The 26,631-nt window shown below is 37.2% G+C and overlaps 1 protein-coding gene across 2 annotated transcripts in view; it reads right to left on the bottom strand.

Moving 5' to 3' along the window:
* Positions 1 to 26,631, bottom strand: part of ITPR2 (inositol 1,4,5-trisphosphate receptor type 2) — a 530,755-nt gene that overhangs the window by 350,048 nt on the left and 154,076 nt on the right. For both annotated transcript variants that reach the window (XM_032646410.1, XM_032646411.1), the window contains exons 14-19: positions 13,914 to 14,055; positions 11,666 to 11,827; positions 7,369 to 7,541; positions 6,338 to 6,457; positions 6,036 to 6,221; positions 4,417 to 4,668 (exon numbers count right to left, since the gene is read on the bottom strand). In XM_032646410.1, coding sequence (XP_032502301.1) covers positions 4,417 to 4,668; positions 6,036 to 6,221; positions 6,338 to 6,457; positions 7,369 to 7,541; positions 11,666 to 11,827; positions 13,914 to 14,055 — 1,035 coding nt within the window. The remainder of the gene's footprint in view (positions 1 to 4,416; positions 4,669 to 6,035; positions 6,222 to 6,337; positions 6,458 to 7,368; positions 7,542 to 11,665; positions 11,828 to 13,913; positions 14,056 to 26,631) is intronic.

Below are 26,631 nucleotides of genomic sequence, written 5' to 3'. Positions count from 1 at the left end.
ATCAAATTGGCAAAAATTAAAGACAAAGAAAAATTATTGAAAGCAGCAAGGGAAAAATGACAAATAACATACAAGGGAATTCCCATAAGGTTAACAACTGATTTCTCAGCAGAAACTCTACAGCCAGAAGGCGGTGGCATGATATACATAAAGTGATGAAAGGAAAGAACCTACAACCAAGATTACTCTACCCAGCAAGGATCTCATTCAGATTCGATGAAGAAATCAAAAGCTTTAGAGACAAGCAAAAGCTAAGAGAATTCAGCACCACCAAACCAGCTCTACAAAAAATGCTACAGGAACTGCTCTAAGTGGGAAACACAAGAGAAGAAAAGAACCTACAAAAACAAACCCAAAACAATTAAGAAAATGGGAATAGGAACAAACATATCGATAATTACCTTAAACGTGAATGGATTAAATGCTCCAACCAAAAGACACAGGATAGCTGAATGGATACAAAAACAAGACCCATATATATGCCGTCTACAAGAGACCCACTTCAGACCTAGGGACACATACAGACTGAAAGTGAGGGGATGGAAAAGACATTCCATGCAAAAGGAGATCAAAAGAAAGCGGGAGTAGCAGTACTCATATCAGATAAAATAGACTTTAAAATAAAGAATGCCACAAGAGACAAGGAAGGACACTACATAATGATGAAGGGATCAATCCAAGAAGAAGAAATAACAATTATGAATATATACGCATCCAACATAGGAACACCTCAATACATAAGGCAACTGTTAACAGCTATAAAAGAGGAAATCGACAGTAACACAATAATAGTGGGGGACTTTAACACCTCACTTACACCAATGGACGGATCATCCAAACAGAAAATAAATGAGGAAACAAAAGCTTTAAATGACACAAAAGACCAGATAGATTTAATTTATATTTATAGGACATTCCATCCAAAAACAGGAGATTACACTTCTTCTCAAGTGTGCACGGAACATTCTCCAGGATAGATCTCATCTTGGGTCACAAATCAAGCCTCAGTAAACTTCAGAAAATGGAAATTATATCAAGCAACTTTACTGACCATTACTCTATGAGATTAAAATCAATTACAGGGAAAAAACCATAAAAAACACAAACACATGGAGGTTAAACAAAACGTTACTAAATAACCAAGAGATCACTAAACAAATCAAAGAGGAAATCAAAAAATACCTGAGACGAATGACAATGAAAACATGATGATCCAAAATCTATGGGATGCAGCAAAAGCAGTTCTAAGAGGGAAGTTTATAGCTATACAAGCCTACCTCAAGAAAAAAGAAAAATCTCAAATAAACAATCTAAACTTACACCTATAGGAACTAGAGAAAGAAGAACAAACAAAACCCAAAGTTAGCAGAAGGAATGAAGTCATAAAGGTCAGAGCAGAAATAAATGAAATAGAAGCAAAGTAAACAACAGCAAAGATCAATAAAACTAAAACCTGGTTCTTTGAGAAGATAAACAAAATTGATAAACCATTAGACAGACTCATCCAAAAAAAGAGGGAGAGGACTCAAATCAATAAAATTACAAATGAAAATGGAGAAGTTATAAAAGACACCACACAAATACAAAGCATGCTAAGAGACTACTACAAGCAACTCTATGCCAATAAAATGGACAACCTGGAAGAAATGGACAAATTATTAGAAAGGTATAACCTCCCAAGCTTGAACCAGGAAGAAACAGAAAATATGAACAGACCAATCACAAGTAATGAATTGAAACTGTGATTAAAAATCTTCCAACAAACTAAAGTCCAGGACCAGATGGCTTCACAGGTGAAGTCTATCAAACATTTAGAGAAGAGCTAACACCCAACCTTCTCAAATCTTCCAAAAAATTGCAGACGAAGGAACACTCCCAAACTCATTCTATGAGGCCACCATCACCCTGATACCAAAACCAGACAGAGATACTACAAAAAAAGAAAATTACAGACCAATATCACTCATGAATATAGATGAAAAAATCCTCGACAAAATCCTGGCAAACAGAATCCAACGACACATTGAAAGGATCATACACCATCATCAGGTGGGATTTATCCCAGGGATGCAGGGATTCTTCAGTATACGCAAATCAATCACTGATATATACTATATTAACAAACTGAAGAATAAAAACCATATGATCACCTCAATAGATGCAGAAAAAGCTTTGCACAAAATGCAACATCCATTTATGATAAAAACTCTCCAGAAAGTGGGCATAGAGGGAACCTACATCAACATAATAAAGGCCATATACAACAAACCCACAGCAAACATAATTATCCATGGTGAAAAACTGAAAGCATTTCCTCTAAGATCAGGAAGAAGACAAGGATGTCCACTCTCACCACTAATATTCAACATAGTTTTGGAAGTTCTAGCCACGGCAATCAGAGAGGAGAAAGAAATAAAAGGAATACAAACTGGAAAAGAAGTAAGACTGTCACTGTTTGCAGATGACATGATACTATACATAGAGAATCCTAAAGATGCCACCAGAAAACTACTAGAGCTAATCAATGAATTTGGTCAAGTTGCAGGACACAATATTAGTGCACAAAAATCTCTTGCATTCCTATACAATAATGATGAAAAATCTGAAAGTGAAATTAAGGAAACACTCCCATTTACCACTGCAACAAAAAGAATAAGATACTTAGGAATAAACCTACCTAGGGAGACAAAAGAACTGTATGCAGAAAACTATAAGACACTGATGAAGGAAATTAAAGATGATACCAACAGATGGAGAGATATATACCATGTTCTTGGATTGGAAGAATCATTATTGTGAAAATGACTATACTATCCAAAGCAATCTAAAGATTCAATGCAATCCCTATCAAATTTCCAATGGCATTTTTTACGGAACGAAAACAAAAAAAATCTTAAAATTTGTATGGAGACACAAAAGACCGCGAATAGCCAAAGCAGTCTTGAGGGAAAAAAATGGAGCTGGAAGAGTCAGACTCCCTGACTTCAGACTATACTACAAAGCTACAGTAATCTAGACAATATGGTACTGGCACAAAAACAGAAATATAGATCAATGGAACAAGATAGAAAGCCCAGAGATAAACCCACACAACTATGGTCAACTAATCTATGACAAAGGAGGCAAGGATATACAATGGAGAAAAGACAGTCTCTTCAATAAGTGGTACTGGGAAAACTGGACAGGTACATGTAAAAGAATGAAATTAGAACACTCCCTAACACCATACAGAAAAATAAACTCAAAATGGATTAGACACCTAAATGTAAGACTGGGCACTATAAAACTCTTAGAGGAAAACATAGGAAGAACACTCTTTGCCATAAATCACAGCAAGATCTTTTTTGATCCACCTCCTAGAGTAATGGAAATAAAAATAAACAAATGGGACCTAATGAAACTTCAAAGTTTTGCACAGCAAAGGAAACCATAAACAAGACCAAAAGACAACCCTCAGAATGGGAGAGAATATTTGCAAACGAATCAACAGACAAAGGATTAATCTCCAAAATATATAAACAGCTCATGCAGCTCAATATTAAAAAAACAACCCAATCCAAAAATGGGCAGAAGACCTAAATAGACATTTCTCCAAAGAAGACATACAGATGGCCAAGAAGTACATGAAAAGCTGCTCAACATCACTAATTATTAGAGAAATGCAAATCAAAACTACAATGAGGTATCACCTCACACCAGTTAGGATGGGCATCATCAGAAAATCTACAAACAACAAATGCTGGAGAGGATGTGGAGAAAATGGAACCCTCTTGCACTGTTGGTGGGAATGTAAATTGATACAGCCACTATGGAGAACATTATGGAGGTTCCTTAAAAAACTAAAAATAGAATTACCATATTATCTTGCAATCCCACTACTGGGCATATACCCTGAGAAAACCATAATTCAAAAAGACATATGCACCCCAATGTTCATTACAGCACTATTTACAATAGCCAGGTCATGGAAGCAACGTAAATGCACATCGACAGACAAATAGATAAAGAAGAAGTGGTACATATATACAATGGAATATTACTGAGCCATAAACAGGAACGAAATTGGGTCATTTGTTGAGACGTGAATGGATCTAGAGACTGACATATAGAGTGAAGTAAGTCAGAAAGAGAAAAACAAGTATCATATATTAACGCATTATGTGGAACCTAGAAAAATGGTACACATGAACCGGTTTGCGGGGCAGAAGTTGAGACACAGATGTAGAGAGCAAACATATGGACACCAAGGGGGGAAAACCACGGCGGGGTGGGGAAGGTGGTGTGCTGAATTGGGCGATTGGGATTGACATGTATACACTGATGTGGATAAAACTGATGACTAATAAGAACCTGCTGTATAAAAAAATAAATAAAATTTTAAAAATTTTTTTAAAAAAGAAAATTTTCCAAACATACTCATGAATCGTGATCTTTGTGGGGATTTCTGTCCAGAGCCTGGCATAGCGAACAGGCACCACAGACTCCTGGGGATCCCGGTCAACATGCATGTGCAGCATAAGGCGACAAAAAGATGCTCGGAGGTCAAAGGGCAGGCTCTCATCTGACATACACCGCAGGATCAAATCAACAGAGAGCTGCGTAGAGATCTGGTTTATGGCCAGATACTGGCGATCCAAGCACATCCTTGCAAAGAGATTTAGCTGGTACCTTAAAAATATTAAACATAGTACATTATTTGTCTTATCTGGATAAAATTCATAAATATTAGTATCAATCAGCATCTACTTTTATGATTCCAATATTTCCCAGTGTAGGTGATAACTGGTGTAAAACTCTTCTGGTAGTAGGTTAAGTGATCAAATGACAACACACAGGGCTTCCCTGGTGGCGCAGTGGTTGGGGGTCCGCCTGCCGATGCAGGGGACATGGGTTTGTGCTCCAGTCCGGGAGGATCCCACGTGCCGCGGAGAGGCTGGGCCCGTGAGCCATGGCCGCTGAGCCTGTGCGTCCGGAGCCTGTGCTCCGTGATGGGAGGGGCCACAGCAGTGAGAGGCCCGCATACCGCAAAAAAAAAAAAAAAAAAAATGACAACACACAGATGAAATCACCTCTATGCCCATTCAGTTGCAACTTCTCTTACTTGTTCCAGCAACATATACCTGGTGGAGAGTGTCATTAGGCTCTCAGTTCTCGGTTTCCAGGTCTGCAAATACACTAAGCCTGTAGGCTATGGACAACAGCTCACATGAAACCATGTTTCTCTGCCTTTCCCAGGCTCACTCAGCTCCAGGCTCTGGTATCTACACTCCAAGGGTAGACCCACTCAGTTCCCAAACCAAATGTGATCAATCCAAAGGCATCAGTACACTTGGATTCATCAGCCTCCGAGATCCAGAAAGTAGCCTTTGGCTTTGTAGCTGTAGCTACAGAAACCAGGAAACACAGTGAATTCTCTGCCTTTCTCAGATTCCTGTCTTTTGGGCCCAAAGTTGCCCAAGGGCTTCTGCCTTGGGTTTCCAAGCCTTAGACTCAAAAATGCCAGCTAGTTTCTTGCTCCCAATATACTGACCACCAGCAACTACCACTGAAATTTCGACTGCCATATGCCCCCGCTGAACTTTCACAGCTAAAGACACCAGTTTCTCCGAAGCCCTAGGTCTCCACATAATCACAAGTGGTATATATATAACTACCAGCTAACTTTCTCTGAGGCCACCCCTACAATCGGATCAGCTTCCCCAACCCCAGTTTCACCTCCCTCTCAACTCGATTACCTAGGTCCCAACATGTCTCTCATCTGCACCCACACCAGTCAACAAGAGGAAAACATCCTTTGTTGCACAACAGTTCCAAACTAGTGGAAAACTAGAAAATTGCAAGTGGTATATGTGGAAAACACAGATGTTTACATTTACTGTGAATATTTTAAATAATACTAAATATTTCAGCTACCCTAGTTCTGACACAACTTCTTAAATTTCTTCTTCATAGATACCGAACTTTTATAGATGTCAGAGAATCATCTCTCAATGAATATGTGAGACTAAGGACTACCATTCTCTACAATACTTAACCTGTAGTAGGTAAGAACTTCTAAATCAGCCTTGGTGCCTTCTTTTGCTTCCTGAGCAAGGTGCCTGATAGCTTTGCCATGAGGTTCCTTGTTGCTGTCAATCCAGTAGAGCCAAACTTCTTCGTCATCAATGTCATCTGAAAGGATGGCGCTCTCCATGAGGTTGTCTCCTTGCATTGAGACCAGCCTTGAAATAAATAACACACACAAAATCTATGAACAAGCTCATTCAGAAACATGATAAGGAACTGTACTGCTTACAAATAATGAACAGAATAGGATGTCTCCATCCTCTGGGCTTACTTAGTTTGAATGAGAATATCTGCATTGCCTGGGCTCAACATAAATTTGCAGATGAGTTCTTGAGTTACAGGTATAGCCGTGGTATTAGACACACAGAGATCTGATAAATAATCCAAAAACCTGACAAGAGAAAAAATTAAATTGATCATTAACAAAAAGCATCTTACAAAATCATACCCCCAAATATACTTTGAGATATAATGAAACTGACTTTCTAGATATATTTTTAATATTATTTCCATGCAACATTTTTCTAATGTGTTGCTTATCTACTGCACCATTAGAAACAAATTAAATATCCAATTATTTGTATTTAGGACAAATCTTGTTTCCAAAAATGATATGTTTGCTTTTATTTATTTGGTGATATTCATCCCACAGCACTGTGACTTGTTATATTTACAATATCAAAACAAAGCCAGATCAAAGCTAATGTTGTACTGAGTAAAACAGACAAACAGCACATACTTAATCGACGTGAATATGGCCTGGTCAAGTCCAAGGCCCAATTCTACCTTCTAACACTTATTTGCTTGCTAATTAAGAAAATTTTGTCAATCTGCTTGACATTTCTGCATTCATTTCTCCCAGATAAGGCAGCATGGTATAAGAGACAGGGTACTTGACACAGAGTCAGAAACTCTAAATTCTGTTCCTAGTTGGTCTCTAGGCTTCTACTTTCTCATCTCTAAACTGTGGATAATATTATACGACCAGTGTACTTCATGAGAATGTGCAAGGGTTTAAATGAGGCAATGTATTGAATTGAATGAAATATGAATATATTTTGAAAAACTATGGGGTACTATAAAAACACAAGTTATCAGAGCGAAAATCAATTACACTTAAATACGTCTATAAAGGGCTTTGATCTCCTATGAGATAATAACTGTTTATGGTACATAATTATTATAGCAATAAGCCCAACACTGTTTTGTTCATGAAACAATTGGAACTTTAAAAAAGTTCTAAAAATAAAGCAAAAAGCCACAGTCCCCACAAGAAAAGAATACTGATGAACCACTTCAAACCTTGGCTCCCGATTTCTCCTGAGTAAACTAACAAATGTTTCTATTTCTTTTGCTGTGATGTGTTTCTCTAGTAGTTTTCTGTTGTTGTGCAACAAAGCTGTGATGGTATCTTCTGCCAAAATATCATAGCCAATCTGGGACTGCATGACACAGAAATTCTTAGCAATATATTCCTACAAAGGAGAAAGACTGTCAGAATGCACTGACAAAGAGCTCAGAAATAACAGGTTCTATTAGGGTCAGCAACATTGATTAATTTATTCATAACAGAAAACTCGCTAAAAATTATTGTTAAAGAAGAGCAAATAAATAATTCTTTAGTAAATAGGATATCTGAGGAAGGAAATGGAAATCTATTCACATATACCTCATTCAAATTATAACAGAAAATTACGTGCCTAGTAATAATTTTTCATACGGGTGTTTACACTCTTACAAGTGAGAAAAACAAAAATAAACTGAGTTAAAATGACAATTTTTTATGACATGTTAAGTAATGATTTCACCAGTATAACAGACGCCTTTCTTCGAACACTCACTAAGAGCTATAACCTAGGATTCTGGCATAATTATAGAAACAAAAATGACTCTTTGACATTTGGTTCATGAAGCATGAGCTCTATACTGTTACATGACAATCCCAGGTGAACTTAGCTGATTTATTTTTTGTACATATACCACAATGACCTATTAAATCTCTTTAAAATAATGATAAAATTTCACAGCACTTTTTATCTTTAAAAAGCTATCCAACAAGATAATGTGATTGATCACTTTATCGATCAGATCCATTCATCCAAGACATATTTCTGGAAAGCCATTCCAGTTAGTTTGCAAGACTAGGGATGCGGCAGTAAGACAGATAAGCTCCCATAGAGCTTACATCCTAGTGAGAAGGGGCAGTCAATGAGGTAGTAAATAGGATCATTTTACATGTTGAGAAGTGAAATGAAACAAACAGAGGGATGGGAAAAGGTGACAACTTGAGATGGGGTAGACTCTTGAAGAGGGGACATTTGACCTATGATAGAAATGACGGAAATGATAAAAAAAAAAGGAGGCAGCCGTGGGGAGAGAAGCCATCGAGCAGTGGGAGTACCAAGTGGAAGGCTCTATAATGGTGGAACCGAGTCTTCAGAGTTCTGTAAACACAAGGTGGCCATTGTGGCTGGAGTACAGCGAGTGAGCAGAAAACAAGAGCTGACGTGGCAGGTGAGGCCCTTGCGAGCCACGGTGAACACAGAAACACTCATTCTTAGAGCAAGAGAAAGCCACTGGCGAGCTTCCCTCATGCATGATTCCATCTGCTCCTTCTTCCCACCACCTCGCCTCTCTTCCAAGCCACGTCTCAGCCAACCACAGCACTGGTAAGCTTAACCCCGTCCACAACCCAAAGTTTTCACTTCAATTTCTTGGAGATTCTCCTTGGGGATTTTTTCTATGATGGGAAAATTTATTGATTAGAAAGTGTTTTTGCCTTAAGGTTTACTGGAACCTACCTGTTCCTTGAAAATGCTACTGGTTGCACAAATCTCATTATATTCTAGGCATCAATCCTGTGGCCTTTTTCAAAATGATGGTTTTGTATATTGGGTACCAGTTAAGTAAAGTAAATGTCTTCTATTAGTGTATCATTTTAAAGATATGTATTAATTTATACACTTGTACGACTATTGTAATCAGACCCCGATATAAGGCAAACCTCCAAGATGTTTGATAAATAGATCAAGATGTCAGTAAATAATCAAACGAAATTAGAGGTGTCTCCAAATTCTATAAATAACAATAAACAGAAACTCAACATGAAAGACTTGGGTTAGTACTAAATCACAAAAGAATTCCCTATTAGGACTCTATAAAATATAGGTGAGGATAAAGGAGAAGAAGGAATTATGCAAAAAGTAGGAAGTCTTTCTGCTCATGCTTTATTTTTTTTTATTATTATTATTTATTTTTGGCTCCATTGGGTCTTCGTTGTTGCACACCAGCTTTCTCTAGTTGCGGTGAGCGGGGGCTACTCTTCATTGCGGTGCATGGGCTTCTCATTGCGGTGGCTTCTCTTGTTGCGGAGCATGGGCTCTAGGCACGTGGGCTTCAGTACTTGCGGCATGTGGGCTCAGTAGTTGTGGCTCACGGGCTCTAGAGCGCAGGCTCAGTAGTTGTGGCTCACAGGCTTAGTTGCTTCACGGCATGTGGGATCTTCCTGGACCAGGGCTCAAACCCGTGTCCGCTGCATTGGCAGCGGTGGATTCTTAACCACTGTGCCACCAAGGAAGTCACTCCTCAGGACACCAGGCATGCGAGTCCCCAGCTTAGACAAGGAGGAGTGAGAAAGAACTTTGTGCCAGACCTCGAGGGACTGGGAAAAGACACCAGTTGAGACATGCTGCCTGGACAATCTACTAGGTACTAGCAGAACAGCCAAACCAAGGATATCCGGTGCTGAAGCACAGGGCAGTGCTGTGGAAAGCGGGTGTCCACAGGACCCTCCCAAAGACTGAGTACAAAGGAGGACACGCACATTAGGGGGTCCCATGGTTCTGAGGGTACCAGGTAAATTCTGTAGACCTATTGATTTTTTCAGTTAATTCAATCTCTCTCATAGACTATTGCATGTAGTGTGGAGTGGAGGCCTATCTAGCAAAGTAGATCTTTCTAGACCCGAGAAGGGAAATGAGGCCACAGAGTGACCGCCAGTCCCACCCCCATCCCTGACCTCCGCTGAATAACGTGACCCTGGTATCTGGGGCTTCTTGGAAGCTGACTCTCTGAGTGCTGTCTGTCATTTGACGCTCTGGAACTTAATTTTCCTTCCAATAAAACAACATAACTCTACCTACATTACCTTGCCATCTTAAAGGAATGCAATGAAGTTGGGAAAAATAATTCCAATGACAAGCATTTTCAATTGGGAGGAAAAATGTTTATAACTAGGATTATATTAAAAAGCATTTAAGAATCTGTTTATATTGTCTGCTTCCTCACTCTTGTCCTTGTCAAATTATTTATCTTCTGGTTAATCTGTTTTACATATTCTTTTTAGACTTTTTCTTAATCTTTAAACTGAATTTCAAAAAAACTGTATTTTCACACTTTTTTTAAAAGCAATTTTTTTTCTTGCCAAATAACTTTTAGACTACTTTAGAGGCAGTACTACGATTATTAAGAGCCTGGGTTTGAATACTGGCTCCAGTCAAAACTGTGTATTCTTTGTCAATTTATTTAACCTCTCTGTGCCTCAGTTCTTCATCTTAACCCAGTATTAACCAAGTTATGTTGTGAAAAGTGCTTAGAACTGAGCACTCACTAAATACTACTAACTATTCCCAAATAACCTGCAGCCTCCAGGCCTGACAACCTAGCCCCGCCATGGCTCAGCTCTACCTGCCTTCCCAGCTTTCTCTTACAGCATCCTTCCCCATGGACCAAACTCATCAGTAAAGTTTACAAACTATATACTCATCTCTCCAACTGGCTAAGAGAAACATGGGACACTAATGTACCAAACGATAATTAACTGAAAGCAATGTTATATTCAGCAAATGTGTATTATTGAGCACATTGCTATATATTTTTTAAGACAAAACTGAGACTTAAAAGAAACTTCACTTGAAGTTGGGAGCTTTTAGCTATATCCTTGAACACACCTGGGTTTCCTGTCCTCCACAGTTAGGAATGTCTTGGGATGAAAGTGCCCTTTCTAGGATCCATCATTCTCTTTTCAGAAATATCTCTTCACTAAAATGCTTGTTCCCATACAATTTCTGAAAATGATTTTCATCCAACCCAAATGCTTCTTCTCCAAGTGCTCTTCCTGGGTTCCCCCAGCTGAGCTCCTCTCTCTCCTGAATTCCCACAATGCTCTCCTATCTCTCCTGTCCCCTCTATGCCTCTAACTTATGTTTCAGATGTACATGTCATACCTTTTCCACCAGACAATGAATTCTTTGGCCTACACACAGTGATTTGGTACTGCACATGCTCCTAGAAATGCCAAAAAATGTCTCATTCATCTTTACATAACATATCCAGCATGGCTCCTGACCAGCAGGAGCTAATACCATGCACATACAAGGACTTAGACATCCTCCCTTGACAATTCTAACTTTACGTGGAAGAATAAATACATATGTCAGCTCAATTACATTTTAGGTCATTTTTGTGTGTTGCCGATATAAAACATTGCATTGCAAAGCAGAATTTCCCGTTCCTATTTAAATGTCTTAGAACAGTAACCAAAGAACTTTGCCCATACTTTAGATGTTAAACAGAGGTAAAAAGGAGAGCCACCCTCCACCTGATTTTTCCGGTAGTCCTGCTGTGAATGTCTCAGCACACGGTAGCACAGCCTCAGCATGTACTTGTAGGGGGCATATCTTTGATCCCCCAGATCTTCAAGTCTCAGCATTGAGCCTTCTCCGGCTTTCTCCTTAAAGGGTGCTTTCAGAATCCCAAATACCTAACAGGAAAAATAAAAACAACCGCTTATTCTGATGAATGGAGGTGCACGTTTTGCAACATTGCAATAAACAGTGTGTTTATTACACACTGACTGGAAAACACTTTTGTAATATTTGAATAGAATTAACATAAAGTAAAAATAAAAAAGATTTTTTTAGGATACAAGACCAACTTATTAAGGGACAGAAAAATACTGCTAAAAGGATTCCCTAAGTTGAATGACAAAAACAATATTTAAATAAAATGCTTAATTTTGTTTAGAAATTCTATTTTATTAAAATAAAAATATAAAGATGTTAGGTTGTACCAAGTTACATGAACATATTCAGATGAACTAAAATACAGTTTGATTTCGATCGGCTTTATAATTCTTTCTATTATTTTCTATAACTTTCTAAAATCAAAATAAGGAAAATATTTACTTTTCATCTGAAACTGACATCAAAATACTGCCTCCAAATATTGCTTTTAAACCTCTTCATAAAAGAATTAACTTATTGTTTCTATACATAAAGATGCAGCCAAATCAATGAATGCATAAGCATTCAAAATAAATAAGGAGCCATATGGGCAGCTAGTGATACCCAGTGACTCAGATTCTTCTTGTAAGAAGATTAGCAGTGGGAAGTATTTAAAAATCACTAAGGAACATCATTCTTTTAGGCAGCAAGACAGCAGGTAGGATCACCTGGAGAGGAACTGGTGGGATGAGCAAATTGTTTATGAAAGAGCACCTAGGCAAAGATATGAGGAGTCATACAAGAAAGCGAAACGGAATGGAATTATCCTTTGTAGTTCATGAAATATAACATGAATTAAAGTTTCTTCAGTAATTCTATATTCACTAAACCTTGAATTTTATTATTTATAATACTAAAGTAAAATGTTTGACATATGTTGGTTGAAATAATATTAATAAGTCATTCAAGGTCCTAAAAGTCCTTGAAATCAAATGTTTTATACAAAAGAAATGCTAATGTCAGAAAAGGCTTTGTCTCATTAGATTTACAACCTTTACTTTCTTTGAGAAAAATGTTGATTTTATATACTCAGACAATCAGCTATAGAATATTAATTGACAATATGTCTACTGTCTTCCTTTCCCAACTCCACAAGAACATGTATTTCAACAACATAAATTTTATTTAAGTATCTTCCTTCAGTCCACAATTAATGCAGAAGCCCATTACTTTATATAACAATTATCAGAATAAAAAGAATGCAAAAAAAAAAAAGAATGCATGAAGGTAGGCATGTCCAAATGTGCATATTATTAAGGAGTAAATTAATTTACTGGCATGTTATGAACAATTTCAGGAAGACATAGCATAGAAGCAGCTCTAGACTTTCAGGGAAAAAACCAGAATACTGTATAGAGCCCTTGAGAGCTGATGAAGAGACTGCCCTACTTTTCGAAGGAAGAAAGGGAAAAAAGTAGGAAGCAAATGGAGATGGCAGCTTTCAAGTTCCCCTGGAAATTGTACTTAAAAAAGCATTACAGCATATTTTCTGGAGACAGTCTGACCACGGAGGTTTTTAAAGGTCGGTGATAGGCTGTCTCCAAGATGGCCCCCAATGATCCCTGCCTCCTGGAATTATACTCGTATGGAATACTGTCTTCTTGACTGTGGGCTGGATTTATGGACTCACTTCTAACTAAGAAACAAGGTAGAAATGTTGAGATGTTACTTCTAAGATTAGGTTACAAGAAAACTATGGCCTCCATCTGAAGGCCCTCTCTTGCCCTGTCCTGGATCTCTCACTTCTAAGGAAAGCAAACTGCCGGCTCTTGAGGCAGCCCTGTGCGGAGGCCCATGCCAGTGACCTGGGAAGTGAATCCTCTCCCATTTGAGCGTCGAGGTGACTGCAGTCCAGCCAGCACCCTGATTGCAGCCTGTGAAACACCCTGAGCAAGAACTGTCCACCCCCAGATTCTTAATCTGCAGAAACTGTAAGTATCTGCTTTGAGACACTAAGTTTTGGGGTAACTTGTTACACATCAATAGATAACCAATACAAGAACTTTCCTGATACTATAATTCAAAAAGACAAAATATGAAAAATTAGTACATGGAAACATTCACCTGTGCCAATATGTTTTGCTCCCTCATTAATTTCTGACGTTCTCGGTTTGGCTTGGTGATTACCACATCCAGAACGTCTTGTCCATTGTTAGGTACATCAGCAACAAAGAAGATAAGGTCTTCCAATAATTTGGTCACAAACCTATCATAAAACGAAAAGGAAACATTATGGTGTGTTTAATTTTGGAAATATATTTAAATAAACACTAAGAACTAAAACACTAGGAAAGTGAAAGTATTTTATAATAATTATTTAATTAACAAAATACCTAATGCAGTTAATATTTACTTAATTCTTTATGAAGAGCATACCTTTTTCAGTTAGTCCAACCCGACACCACCTCCACCTCTAATCAAATATCTGGAAACACAACTATGAAATAAAACCCTGTGAGTCCCAAAAACAGATGTGTTGAGAGCATTTCACCTATCCACAGATGCTCTTCCATGACTGATTACCAAAGAAGAGTATTTCTGCTTTAAGGGAGAACAGCTAAACTAAATTCTTTATTTTAAATTATTTATTTATTTATTTATTTTTCTTATTAGTCATCCATTTTATACACATCAGTTTATACATATCAACCCCCATTGCCCAATTCATCACACCACCACCCCCACTCCCCCGCCGCTTTCCCCACTTGGTGTCCATACGTTTGTTTTCTACATCTGTGTCTCTATTTCTGCCCTGCAAACTGGTTCATCTGTACCATTTTTCTAGGTTCCACATATATGCATTAATATACGATGTTTGTTTTTCTCTTTCTGACTTACTTCACTCTGTATGACAGTCTCTAGATCCATCCACGTCTCTACAAATGACCTAATTTGTTCCTTTTTATGGCTGAGTAATAGTCCATTGTATATATGTACCACTTCTTCTTTATCCAATCGTCTGTCGATGGGCATTTACGTTGCTTCCATGACCTGGCTATTGTAAATAGGGCTACAATGAACACTTTGGGGTGCATGTGTCTTTATGAATTATGGTTTTTTCTGCGTATATGCCCAGTAGTGGGATGGCTGGGTCATACAGTAATTCTATTTTTAGTTCTTTAAGGAACCTGCATATGGTTCTCCATAGTGGCTGTATCAATTTACATTCCCACCAACAGTGCAAGAGGGTTCCCTTTTCTCCACACCCTCTCCAGCATTTGTTGTTTGTAGATTTTCTGATGATGCCCATTTTAACTGGTGTGAGGTGATACCTCATTGTAGTTTTGATTTGCATTTCTCTAATTATTAGTGATGTTGAGCAGCTTTTCATGTGCTTCTTGGCCATCTGTATGCCTTCTTTGGAGAAATGTCTATTTAGGTCTTCTGCCCATTTTTCAATAGAGTTGTTAGTCATTTTAATATTGAGCTCCATGAGTTGTTTATATATTTTGGAGATTAATCCCTTGTCCAATGATTCATTTGCAAATATTTTCTCCCATTCTAAGGGTTGTGTTTTCGTCTTGTTTATGTTTTCTTTACTGTGAAAAAGCTTTGAAGTTTCATTAGGTTCATTTGTTTATTTTTGTTTTTATTTCCATTACTATAGGAGGTGGATCAAAAAAGGTCTTTGCGGTGATTTATCTCAAAGAGTTTTCTATGTTTTCCTCTAAGAGTTTTATAGTGCCCAGTCTTACATTTAGGTCTCTAATCCATTTTGAGTTTATTTCTGTGTATGGTGTTAGGGAGTGTTCTAATTTCATTCTTTTACATGTACCTGTCCAGTTTTCCCAACACCACTTATTGAAGAGGCTGTCTTTTCTCCATTGTAAATGCTTGTCTCCTTTGTCATAGATTAGTTGACCATAGGTGTGTGGGTTTATCTCTGGGCGTTCTATCTTGTTGCATTGATCTATGTTTCTGTTTTTGTGCCAGTACCATATTGTATTGATTACTGTAGCATTGTAGTATAGTCTGAAGTCAGGGAGACTGACTCCTCCAGCTCCGTTTTTTCCCTCAAGATTGCTTTGGCTATTAGCAGTCTTTTGTGTCTCCATACAATTTTTATGATGATTTGTTCTAGTTCCGTAAAAAATGCCATTGGTAATTTGATAGGGATTGCATTGAATCTGTAGATTGCTTTGGGGAGTATAGTCATTTTCACAATAATGATTCTTCCAATCCAAGAACATGGTATATCTCTCCACCTGTTGGTATCATCCTTAATTTCTTTCAGGAGTGTCTTATACTTTTCTGCATACAGCTCTTTTGTCTCCCTGGGTAGGTTTACTCCTAGGTATTTTATTCTTTTTGTTACAGTGGTAAATGGGAGTGTTTCCTATATTTCTATTTCAGATATTTCATCATTAGTGTATAGGAATGCAAGAGATTTCTGTGCATTAATTTTGTACCCTGCAACTTGACCAAATTCATTGATGAGCTCTAGTAGTTCTCTGGTGGCATCTTTAGGATTCTCTATGTATAGTATCATGTCAACTGCAAAGTGACAATATTACTTCTTTTCCAATTTGTATTCCTTTTATTTCTTTCTCTTCTCTGATTGCTGTGGCTAGGACTTCCAAAACTATGTTGAATAATAGGGGTGAGAGTGGACGTCCTTGTCTTTTTCCTGATCTTAGAGGAAATGCTTTCAGTTTTTCACCATGGAGAATGATGCTTGCTGTTGGTTTGTCATATATGACCTTTATTATGTTGAGGTAGGTTCCCTCTATGCCCACTTTCTGGACAATTTTTATCATAAATGGGTGTTGAATTTCGTCAAAAGCTTTTTCTGCATCTATTGAGGTGATCATATGGTTTTTATTCTTCAATTTGTTAATATGGTGTATCACATTGATTAATTTGTGTATATTGAAGAATCCTTGCATCCCTGGGATAAATCCCACTTGATCATGGTGCATGATCCTTTTAATGTGTTGTTGGATTCTGTTTGCTAGTATTTTGTTGAGGATTTTTTCATCTATATTCATCAGTGATATTGGTCTGTAATTTTCCTTTTTTGTAGTATCTTTTTCTGGTTTTGGTATGAGGGTGATGATGGCCTCATAGAATGAGTTTGGGAGTGTTCCTTCCTCTGCAATTTTTTGGAAGAGTTTGAGAAGGATGGGTGTTAGCTCTTCTCTAAATGTTTGATAGACTTCACCTGTGAAGCCATCTGGTGATTTAATCACCGTTTCAATTTCATTACTTCTGATTGGTCTGTTCATATTTTCTATTTCTTCCTCATTCAGTCTTGAAAGGTTATACCTTTCTAAGAATTTGTCCATTTCTTCCAGGTTGTCCATTTTATTGGCATAGAGTTGCTTGTAATAGTCTCTTAAGATGCTCTGTATTTCTGCAGTGTCTGTTGTAACTTCTCCTTTTGCATTTGTAATTTTATTGATTTGAGTCCCCTCCCTCTTTTTCTTGATGAGTCTGGCTAATGGTTTATCAATTTTGTTTACCTTCTCAAAGAACCAGCTTTTAGTTTTATTGGTCTTTGTTATTATCTTCTTTGTTTCTATTTCATTTATTTCTTCTCTTATTTCCTTCTGCTAACATTGGGTTTTGTTTGTTCTTCTTTCTCTAGTTCCTTTAGGTGTAATGTTAGATTGTTTATTTGATATTTTTCTTGTTTCTTGAGGTAGGGTTGTATAGCTATAAACTGCCCTCTTACAGCTGCTTTTGCTGCATCCCATAGGTTTTGGATCTTCATGCTTTCATTGTCATTTGTCTCTAGGTATTTTTTGATTTCCTCTCTGACTTCTTCTTGGTTATTCAGTAATGTATTTTTTAGCCTCCATGCGTTTGTGTTTTTTACAGATTTTTATCCCTGTAATTGATTTCTAATTTCATAGCGTTGTGTTCAGAAAAGATGTTTCATATGATTTGAATTTTCTTAAATTTACTTGATTTGTGACCCAAGATGTGATCTATCCTGGAGAATGTTCTGTGCGCACTTGAGAAGAAAGTGTAATCTCCTGTTTTTGGATGGAATATCCTATAAATATCAATTAAATCTATCTGGTCTTTTTGTCATTTAAAGCTTCTGTTTCCTTATTTATTTTCATTTTGCATGATCTGTCCATTGGTGTAAGTGAGATGTTAAAGTCCCCCACTATTATTGTTTTACTGTCGATTTCCTCTTTTATAGCTGTTAGCAGTTGCTTTATGTATGGAGGTGCTCCTATGTTGGGTGCATATATATTTATAATTCTTATATCTTCTTCTTGCATTGATCCCTTGATAATTACGTAGTATCCTTCCTTGTCTCTTGTAACATTCTTTATTTTAAAGTCTATTTTATCTGATATGAGTAATGCTACTCCCGCTTTCTTTTGATCTCCTTTTGCATGGAATGTCTTTTTCCATCCCCTCACTTTCAGTCGGTATGTGTCCCTAGGTCTGAAGTGGGTCTCTTGTAGACAGCATATATATATATGGGTCTTGTTTTTGTATCCATTCAGCATGCCTGTGTCTTTTGGTTGGTGCATTTAGTCCATTCACATTTAAGGTAATTATCTATATGTATGTTCCTATTACCATTTTCTTAATTGTTTTGGGTTTGGTTTTGTAGGTTCTTTTCTTCTCTTGTGTTTCCCACTTAGAGAAGTTCCTTTAGCATTTTTTGTAGAGCTGGTTTGGTGGTGCTGAATTCTCTTAGCTTTTGCTTGTCTGTAAAGCTTTTGATTTCTCCATTGAATCTGAATGAGATCCTTGCCCGGTAGAATAATCTTGGTAGTAGGTTTTTCCCTTTCATCACTTTAAGTATATCATGCTACTCCCTTCTGGCTTGTAGAGTTTCTGCTGAGAAATCAGCTGTTAACCTTATGAGAGTTCCTTGTATGTTATTTGTCATTTTTCCCTTGCTGCTTTCAATAATTTTTGTCTCTAATTTTTGCCAATTTGATTACTATGTGTCTCGGTGTGTTTCTCCTTGGGTTTATCCTGTATGGGAGTCTCTGTGCTTCCTGGAATTGGGTGGCTACTTTCTTTCCCATGTTAGGGAAGCTTTCAACTACAATTTCTTCAAATATTTTCTCTGGTCCTTTCTCTCTCTCTTCTCCTTCTGGGACCCCTATAATGCAAATGTTGTTGCAATTAATGTTGTCCTAGAGGTCTCTTAGGCTGTCTTCATTTCTTTTCATTCTTTATTCTGTTCCGCAGCAGTGAATTCCACCATTCTGTCATCCAGGTCACTTATCCGTTCTTCTGCCTCAGTTATTCTGCTATTGATTCCTTCTAGTGTAGTTTTCATTCCAGTTATTGTATTGTTCATCTCTGTTTGTTCTTTAACTCTTCTAAATCTTTGTTAAACATTTCTTGCATCTTCTGGATCTCTGCCTCCATTCTTTTTCCGAGGTACTGGACCATCATCACTATCATTGTTCTGAATTCTTTTTCTGGAAGGTTGCCTATCTCCACTTCATTTAGTTGTTTTTCTGGGGTTTTATCTTGTTCCTTCATCTAGTACATAGCCCTCTGCCTTTTCATCTTGTCTGTCTTTCTGTGAATGTGGTTTTTGTTCCACAGGCTGCAGGATTGTAGTTCTTCCTTTTTATGTATTTTCCTTTGTGCTTTGTCTAGTTTCACATGCTCACAGGGGGCCTTGTGCAGAGACCTCGCATGCGGTGCTTCAGATTGTGAAAAGGCAGCACCGGCACTTCAATATGGCAGTGGTGGGATGCCTGCGGAGACTCTGCGTGGGACACGGCTCTGAGATCTAAACTAAATTCTTAATTTAGATTCTTTTCTTTTTCACTATTACCTTAGACTACATTTCTTTTTTTTTTTTAGCATCTTTATTGGAGCATAATTGCTTTACAATGGTGTGTTAGTTTCTGCTGTGTAACAAAGTGAATCAGCTATTCATATACATATATCCCCATATCTCCTTCCTGTTGCATCCCTCCCACCCTCCCTATCCCACCCCTCTAGGTGGTCACAAAGCACCAAGCTAATCTCCCTGTGCTATGTGGCTGCTTCCCACTAGCTATCTATTTCACATTTGGTACTGTATATATGTCCATGCCACTCTCTCACTTCACCCCAGCTTACCCTTCCCCCTCCTCATGTCCTCAAGTCCATTTTCTTTTTTGTTGTTGTTTCTGCTTTATAACAAAGTGAATCAGTTATACATATACATATGTTCCCATATCTCTTCCCTCTTGCGTCTCCCTCCCACCCACCCTCCCTATCCCACCCCTCCAGGTGGTCACAAAGCACCGAGCCGATATCCCTGTGTTATGCGGCTGCTTCCCACTAGCTATCTACCTTACGTTTGGTAGTGTATATATGTCCATGCCACTCTCTCACTTTGTCACAGCTTACCCTTCCCCCTCCCTATATCCTCAAGTCCATTCTCTAGTAGGTCTGTGTCTTTATTCCTGTCTTACCCCTAGGTTCTTCATGACATTTTTTTCTTAAATTCCATATATATGTGTTAGCATACGGTATTTGTCTTTCTCTTTCTGACTTACTTCACTCTGTATGACAGACTCTAGGTCTATCCACCTCATTACAAATAGCTCAATTTCGTTTCTTTTTATGGCTGAGTAATATTCCATTGTATATATGTGCCACGTCTTCTTTATCCATTCATCCGATGATGGACACTTAGGCTGCTTCCATCTCCGGGCTATTGTAAACAGAGCTGCAATGAACATTTTGGTACATGACTCTTTTTGAATTATGGTTTTCTCAGGGTATATGCCCAATAGTGGGATTGCTGGGTCATATGGTAGTTCTATTTGTAGGGTTTTAAGGAACCTCCATACTGTTCTCCATAGTAGCTGAACCAATTCACATTCCCACCAGCAGTGCAAGAGTGTTCCCTTTTCTCCACACCCTCTCCAGCATTTATTGTTTCCAGATTTTTTTGATGATGGCCATTCTGACTGGTGTGAGATGATATCTCATTGTAGTTTTGATTTGCATTTCTCTAATGATTAATGATGTTGAGCATTCTTTCATGTGTTTGTTGGCAGTCTGTATATCTTCTTTGGAGAAATGTCTATTTAGGTCTTCTGCCCATTTTTGGAATGGGTTGTTTGTTTTTTTGTTATTGAGCTGCATGTAAATTTTGGAGATTAATCTTTTGTCAGTTGCTTCATTTCCAAATATTTTCTCCCATTCTGAGGGTTGGCTTTTGGTCTTGTTTATGGCTTCTTTTGTTGCGCAAAAGCTTTGAAGTTTCATTAGGTCCCATTTGTTTTTTTGTTTTTATTTCCATTTCTCTAGGAGGAGGTTCAAAAAGGATCTTGCTGTGATTTATGTCATAGAGTATTCTGCCTATGTTTTCCTCTAAGAGTTTGATAGTTTCTGGCCTTACATTTAGGTCTTTAATCCATTTTGAGCTTATTTTTGTGTATGGTGTTAGGGAGTGATCTAATCTCATACTTTTACATGTACCTGTCCAGTTTTCCCAGCACCACTTATTCTCAAGTCCATTTGCTACTTCTGCATCTTTACTCCTGTCCTGTCCCTATGTTCTTCAGAACTTTTTTTTTTCCATATATATGTGTTAGCATATGTTATTTGTTTTTCTCTTTCTGACTTACTTCACTCCGTATGACAGACTCTAGGTCCATCCACCTCACTACGAACAACTCAATTTCATCTCTTTTTAGGCCTGAGTAGTATTCCATTGTATTTATGTGCCACATCTTCTTCATCCATTCATCTGTCAATGGACACATAGGTTGCTTCCATGTCCTGGTTATTGTTAATTTAGCTGCAATGAACATTGTGGTACATGACTCTTTTTGAATTATGGTTTTTTCAGGGTATATGCCCAGTAGTGCGATTGCCGGGTCATATGGTAGTTCTATTTTTATCAATCTACATCTCTTAATGTTCACTACATTTCAATTTCTCCCTGTACAAAAGAGGAAAAACTTAATTGAACTTCATAGAAAGACAAGAGTAAGCAATCAGATGCTCTAAATTGTTCTGAAAGTATTACCTGATCTATAAAAATCATAATATTCTAAAATCATACACTAATGTTCACCTTTAAATTCTACATTTCAGTTTTTATTTTAACAATTACTTGAACTTCAGTGGCATCTAGTACCTAAAGTGCCTGGAAAACAGTTCCCCCCTTAGCCTTCTTCTTCCTCCTTCCTGGGATTTTTCATTTTCTATATGAATTTTTTTATGATCCCAGGTAGTAGTCCACCAGGGAGTTGCACCATATGTGAATTTTTGGATACAACAAAAGCTATCCAACAAATATTTAAATATGTTTTATTCAAGAAGATGTGGTATATATATATACACAATAGAATATTACTCAGCCATAAAAAAGAATGAAATAATGCCATTTGCAGCCACATGGATGGACCTGGAGATTATCATATTAAGTGAAGTAAGTCAGACAGAGAAAGACAAATACCATATGATATCACTTACATGTGAAATCTAAAATACGACACAAATGAACTTATTTACAACTTATTTATAGAAACAGACTCAGAGACATAGAAAACAGACTTACGGTTATCAAATGCGAAAGGGGGTGGAGGATGGATAAATTAGGAGTTTGGGATTAGCAGACACAAACTACTATATATAAAACAGATAAACAACAAGGTCTTATTGTATAGCGCAGGGAACGATATTCAGTATCCTGTAATAAACTGGAATGGAAAAGAATATGAAGAAGAATATGTATATTTATGTATAACTGATTCACTTTGCTGTACACTAGAAACTAACACAACATTGTAAATCTACTATACTTCAATAAATAAATAAGCTTTATCCACATACGTTAGCATAATTATTCACCGCTATTATCATGATCAATCATGATAACATCAATAAGAAAACTACAATTTAAGAGATTCAGCGACTCTAGCAAAGTATGGAATGTATTCAGTTAGGAAGCATCTTGATCTTATCTCCAGATTTACCTCCTGCAATGGAAGGGAGTTAAGTGGACACATCCATAATCCAGAATTTAGCCACCACATCCAAATTTCAGCACACTTCCAAGGATCATAAACTCCACCCCCAAATTCCAGAGATATTATGTTTTCTTGTGTGCCTATTTAAAATCTTAACCCAATCTATTTCTTTTCGACAACATGTCTAACGAACAGGATTCACTCACACAACTTCTGTGGGCAACCACAGAAATGTAAAGCATGATTCCTATGCATCAAAATGTGGTGTGAATTTCTTTTGAAATTGTGACTCAGTGTCTTCTATATCATTCTGTTATTCTTAAAAGAAATAATAAAACATTTATTTTGAGCTCAGATTTCTTGAACAAACTGAAATTAAGTTGTACCCTAGTGGCTCAATCTACAAGTCCAGTCCGAGCATAAATATATCTGCATTTTCTTTTTAAAAGTACTAGTGTTCTTTTTCTCTTGCTGTTTTGAGGATATTGTATTCAGATGTTTAGACATCTAAGAAAGGGCAACTTTGGGAGCAACTACAAATGACTCTGCTTCAAACTCCTCCAAATGGCCTAAAAATTGGCCACAGTTAATGGAGTGATGATGAAGAAAATTAACAGTCTTGACTGAGGATCACTGTACATTAACTTATTTGCAGAGCCCACCTCCCTTGATGTTGAGGCAATGATAGCCAAGAAAACTAGTCTTCTCTTTTGACCTCCAAAACTGTTGAAACCTTATTCTTTTGTCTTTTCACCTCAAGCATCCCACCTGTGGCAGACAAAAGTGGGTTTTTTCAGTTTAGATAAAATTACAATTCTATACCAGGAGATGGTTAGTCCTACTAACTCATTCAATCTTATTAATCTGCTTTTACTAAAAAAATTTTGTGTGACTTTTTTATCATATGCAGCAATGAGAGATGAAATATATTTTTTAAAAGACATACCTAAAACCATAATAAAAAGCTTTGTGGATCAGGAATAAAATAAGAAAGACAGCAATGAGCAAGGATAATATTCAGTACTGGCAAGAAAACAGGTACTGAAAGCATGTGATAAGGAATTAAACTAAAGACAAGAAAGCAGAGACTAAAGCAGGGCTTCTCCATCTCTTAAAGGAACCTTAAAAATGTGGTGATCCCTGTTTGGGCCCTAGCTGTACAGTGAGTGGTAGGAGGAAAGAGAGGAAGCACAGACAGGACTGGACATACCCACCTGTGATCTCAATGGCTAAAGCCTTAAATTACCATAAGACATGAACTCTCAGCCCTCAATATCAGATCTGGCTCCAGACTTGTTGAGGCAAGCCAGGTAGAGGCAACCATAAAACTAATAAAAAAAGATGAGTGAATGTAGAGAGAGGATAAGCAAAAATCGCCCATCCAAGAACAGCCTGCATATTTAAATTCCAAAGCACATGAGAAAAACTGACATTAAGAAAGCCAACCATCATACTAAAAAATCAGGAGGCCAATTCGTTGCCAACAAAATTCAAGTAACAGAACAATTTCAAAATAACTTTTAAATAAGTGTTTCCAACCCTCAAAGAGACAAAGAAAATAACTATATACCAAAAAAGACAACATATATAAAAGAGGGCATATACAAATGAAGAAAAGATGGCTATGCAAAAGAATCAATAGAAATCTGAGAAATAAAATTATAATCATTTAAATAAAAATATAATTCATGAAGGTAAACTATTATACACACATTCTAAGAAAAAGTAGTGACTTACAATATAGACAGTATTGAAAAAAATCGATCCAGAAAGCAACAGATTCTAAAAGGCAAATTATAAAAGGAAATTTAAAAGATAAAGAAGATGAATTAAGAGGATCCAACGTACACCTAATAGGAGTTCCAGAAGAGAGATAAGAGGAAAAGACAAAGAAGTAATACCTGAAAGAAAATGGCTGAAAATTTTCCAGAATTGAAGGAAGACTTAAGTATTCTGATCAAAAGCATACCCTAAATGTCAAGTGGGAAAAACAAAAATAAAAGTTACTTGTAAACACATTGTAGTGAAATTTTAGGACATCAAAGACAAAGGGAAAAAAAAACAGAAAATTATCAGAAAGTAAAGAAAAATGCCAATAAAGAATAACAATTCTTAATGGCAACAAGAGATAATAGAAAATAATTAAATTACAACTTTAAAATACTAAAAAAAAAAAGAACTGTCAAGCTAGCATTCCATACATAAAGTATCACTTAAGAGAGGAGGAAAAATAAAGACATTCTCACATACATGAAGATTAGTAAGATTTATAACCTCATTGAATAGACTAAAGAACAAATTTCAGCAAGAAGAAAAGTGAACCCAGAGAGAAGTGAGATGCAAGAAATAAAAGCAAGCAGAACAAGAGGTAAAATACATTAAGAAATATAATTAATAACTAAAAGAAATTTTTAGGAACTGGATTTTCAGTAATAAAAAGTGATACATCATAATTTACGTGACACAAGTAATTTAAAGAATAAACACAGAACTATGGTTTTAGACAACTATTCCAAAAAAAGATGGGAGGTAGAATGTCAGTGTACAATTAAAGCATTCTGAGGCATTTTTCTACCATGAGAGAAAGAAATATTTAATATCTTCAAGTTTTGTAAGAAAGAATATATAGTTGAAATGTATGACAAGAACATAAGGGCACTTGCGAAAGAATAGAAATATGATCTATAGCTTTTAAACCAGTAGAAGAAAAGGAAAAATAGGGAGAAAATAAAAACTTCATCAATCTAACAGAAAGCAAGAAAGAAGTGGAGGAAGAGAGAAAAAAAGCTACACTAAAGAAAGAAAATAACAAAATAAGATACCCATAGGTATTAAGTCCAAACACATTATTTATCAAATGCAAAGTAATTAAACTTTAGCAAATTCAAATAGACTATCAGATTAGATTTTAAAAATCCAGCTCTCAGCCGCTCACAAGAGACATTAACAAAACAAAATGACCGGGAAATCTGAAACAAATGGATATTGAAAAAAAGACATCTAGTCAAACACTAAACAGAAGTTAGCTGTTGTCAAGATAGTAGCATCAGGCAAATAAAAATTCAAGGGGAGATGATGCTGCTCTAGGAAAATATTAACTTTGAATCAGGACATCTGATCTGGTGATCACATGTTGCTCTAGATCCTGAAATCCTATCACGAGGAATTCGAACCAGTGCTCAAGCCCCCAAATTGCAGAAAGACTTGGCTGGGGTCTGGGCCGTTCACCACTGCATTGGCACTGTGTGTACACACGCTGCAGTGCCCAGTGCCTGGCATGGACCAGGAGTTCAGTAACACTGAAAACAAATGGACACTGAACTGTAAAGGCAGCAGAGGAACCCCACCTCTTTTTCTGTACCCTCAGAAGTAAAATGTGGTGCACGACTCACCTCCTCCAGCTCTGAACGGATTTACCCACCTCCATCCTCTCTCCTCTCCCACCCCAATGTGTTCCCAATACTGTCTATTTTGCTGGTGCAGCTATGCAGAAGAAAATTCCACGAAAAAAAATATCTGAGGTTGAGGATCTTGGAGCACAACACAGGAGCTGTGCCTCTGGAGCCCACTCCTGGGGTGAATGAAAGGGGAGCAGAGGTGGGGGAGGAAGGATTGGAACAATACAGACATTTTCAGACAGATCTCCTATGTTCTAACATGTTCCCTTTGACCTTGTAACATTCTTCGTGGTTTTGAGTAAAAGAATCTCTAATAATAACTTCATTCTCTGGGGAGGGGAGGGAGTCAGAGTTGTGTGGAATTTTCAGAAAGAATTTTATATCAAATTCTAAAACTGAGAAAATAATATAAACACATTCAACTAAGCCTATAAGCTCCCCTGTACTGACAGGCAGCTTTGAATGAGTTTTGATGGC

Source organism: Phocoena sinus, chromosome 10, assembly GCF_008692025.1.
Source record: "Phocoena sinus isolate mPhoSin1 chromosome 10, mPhoSin1.pri, whole genome shotgun sequence".
Classification (NCBI taxonomy): Eukaryota; Metazoa; Chordata; class Mammalia; order Artiodactyla; family Phocoenidae; genus Phocoena; species Phocoena sinus.
This window is presented reverse-complemented; position numbering and strand designations above follow the sequence as displayed.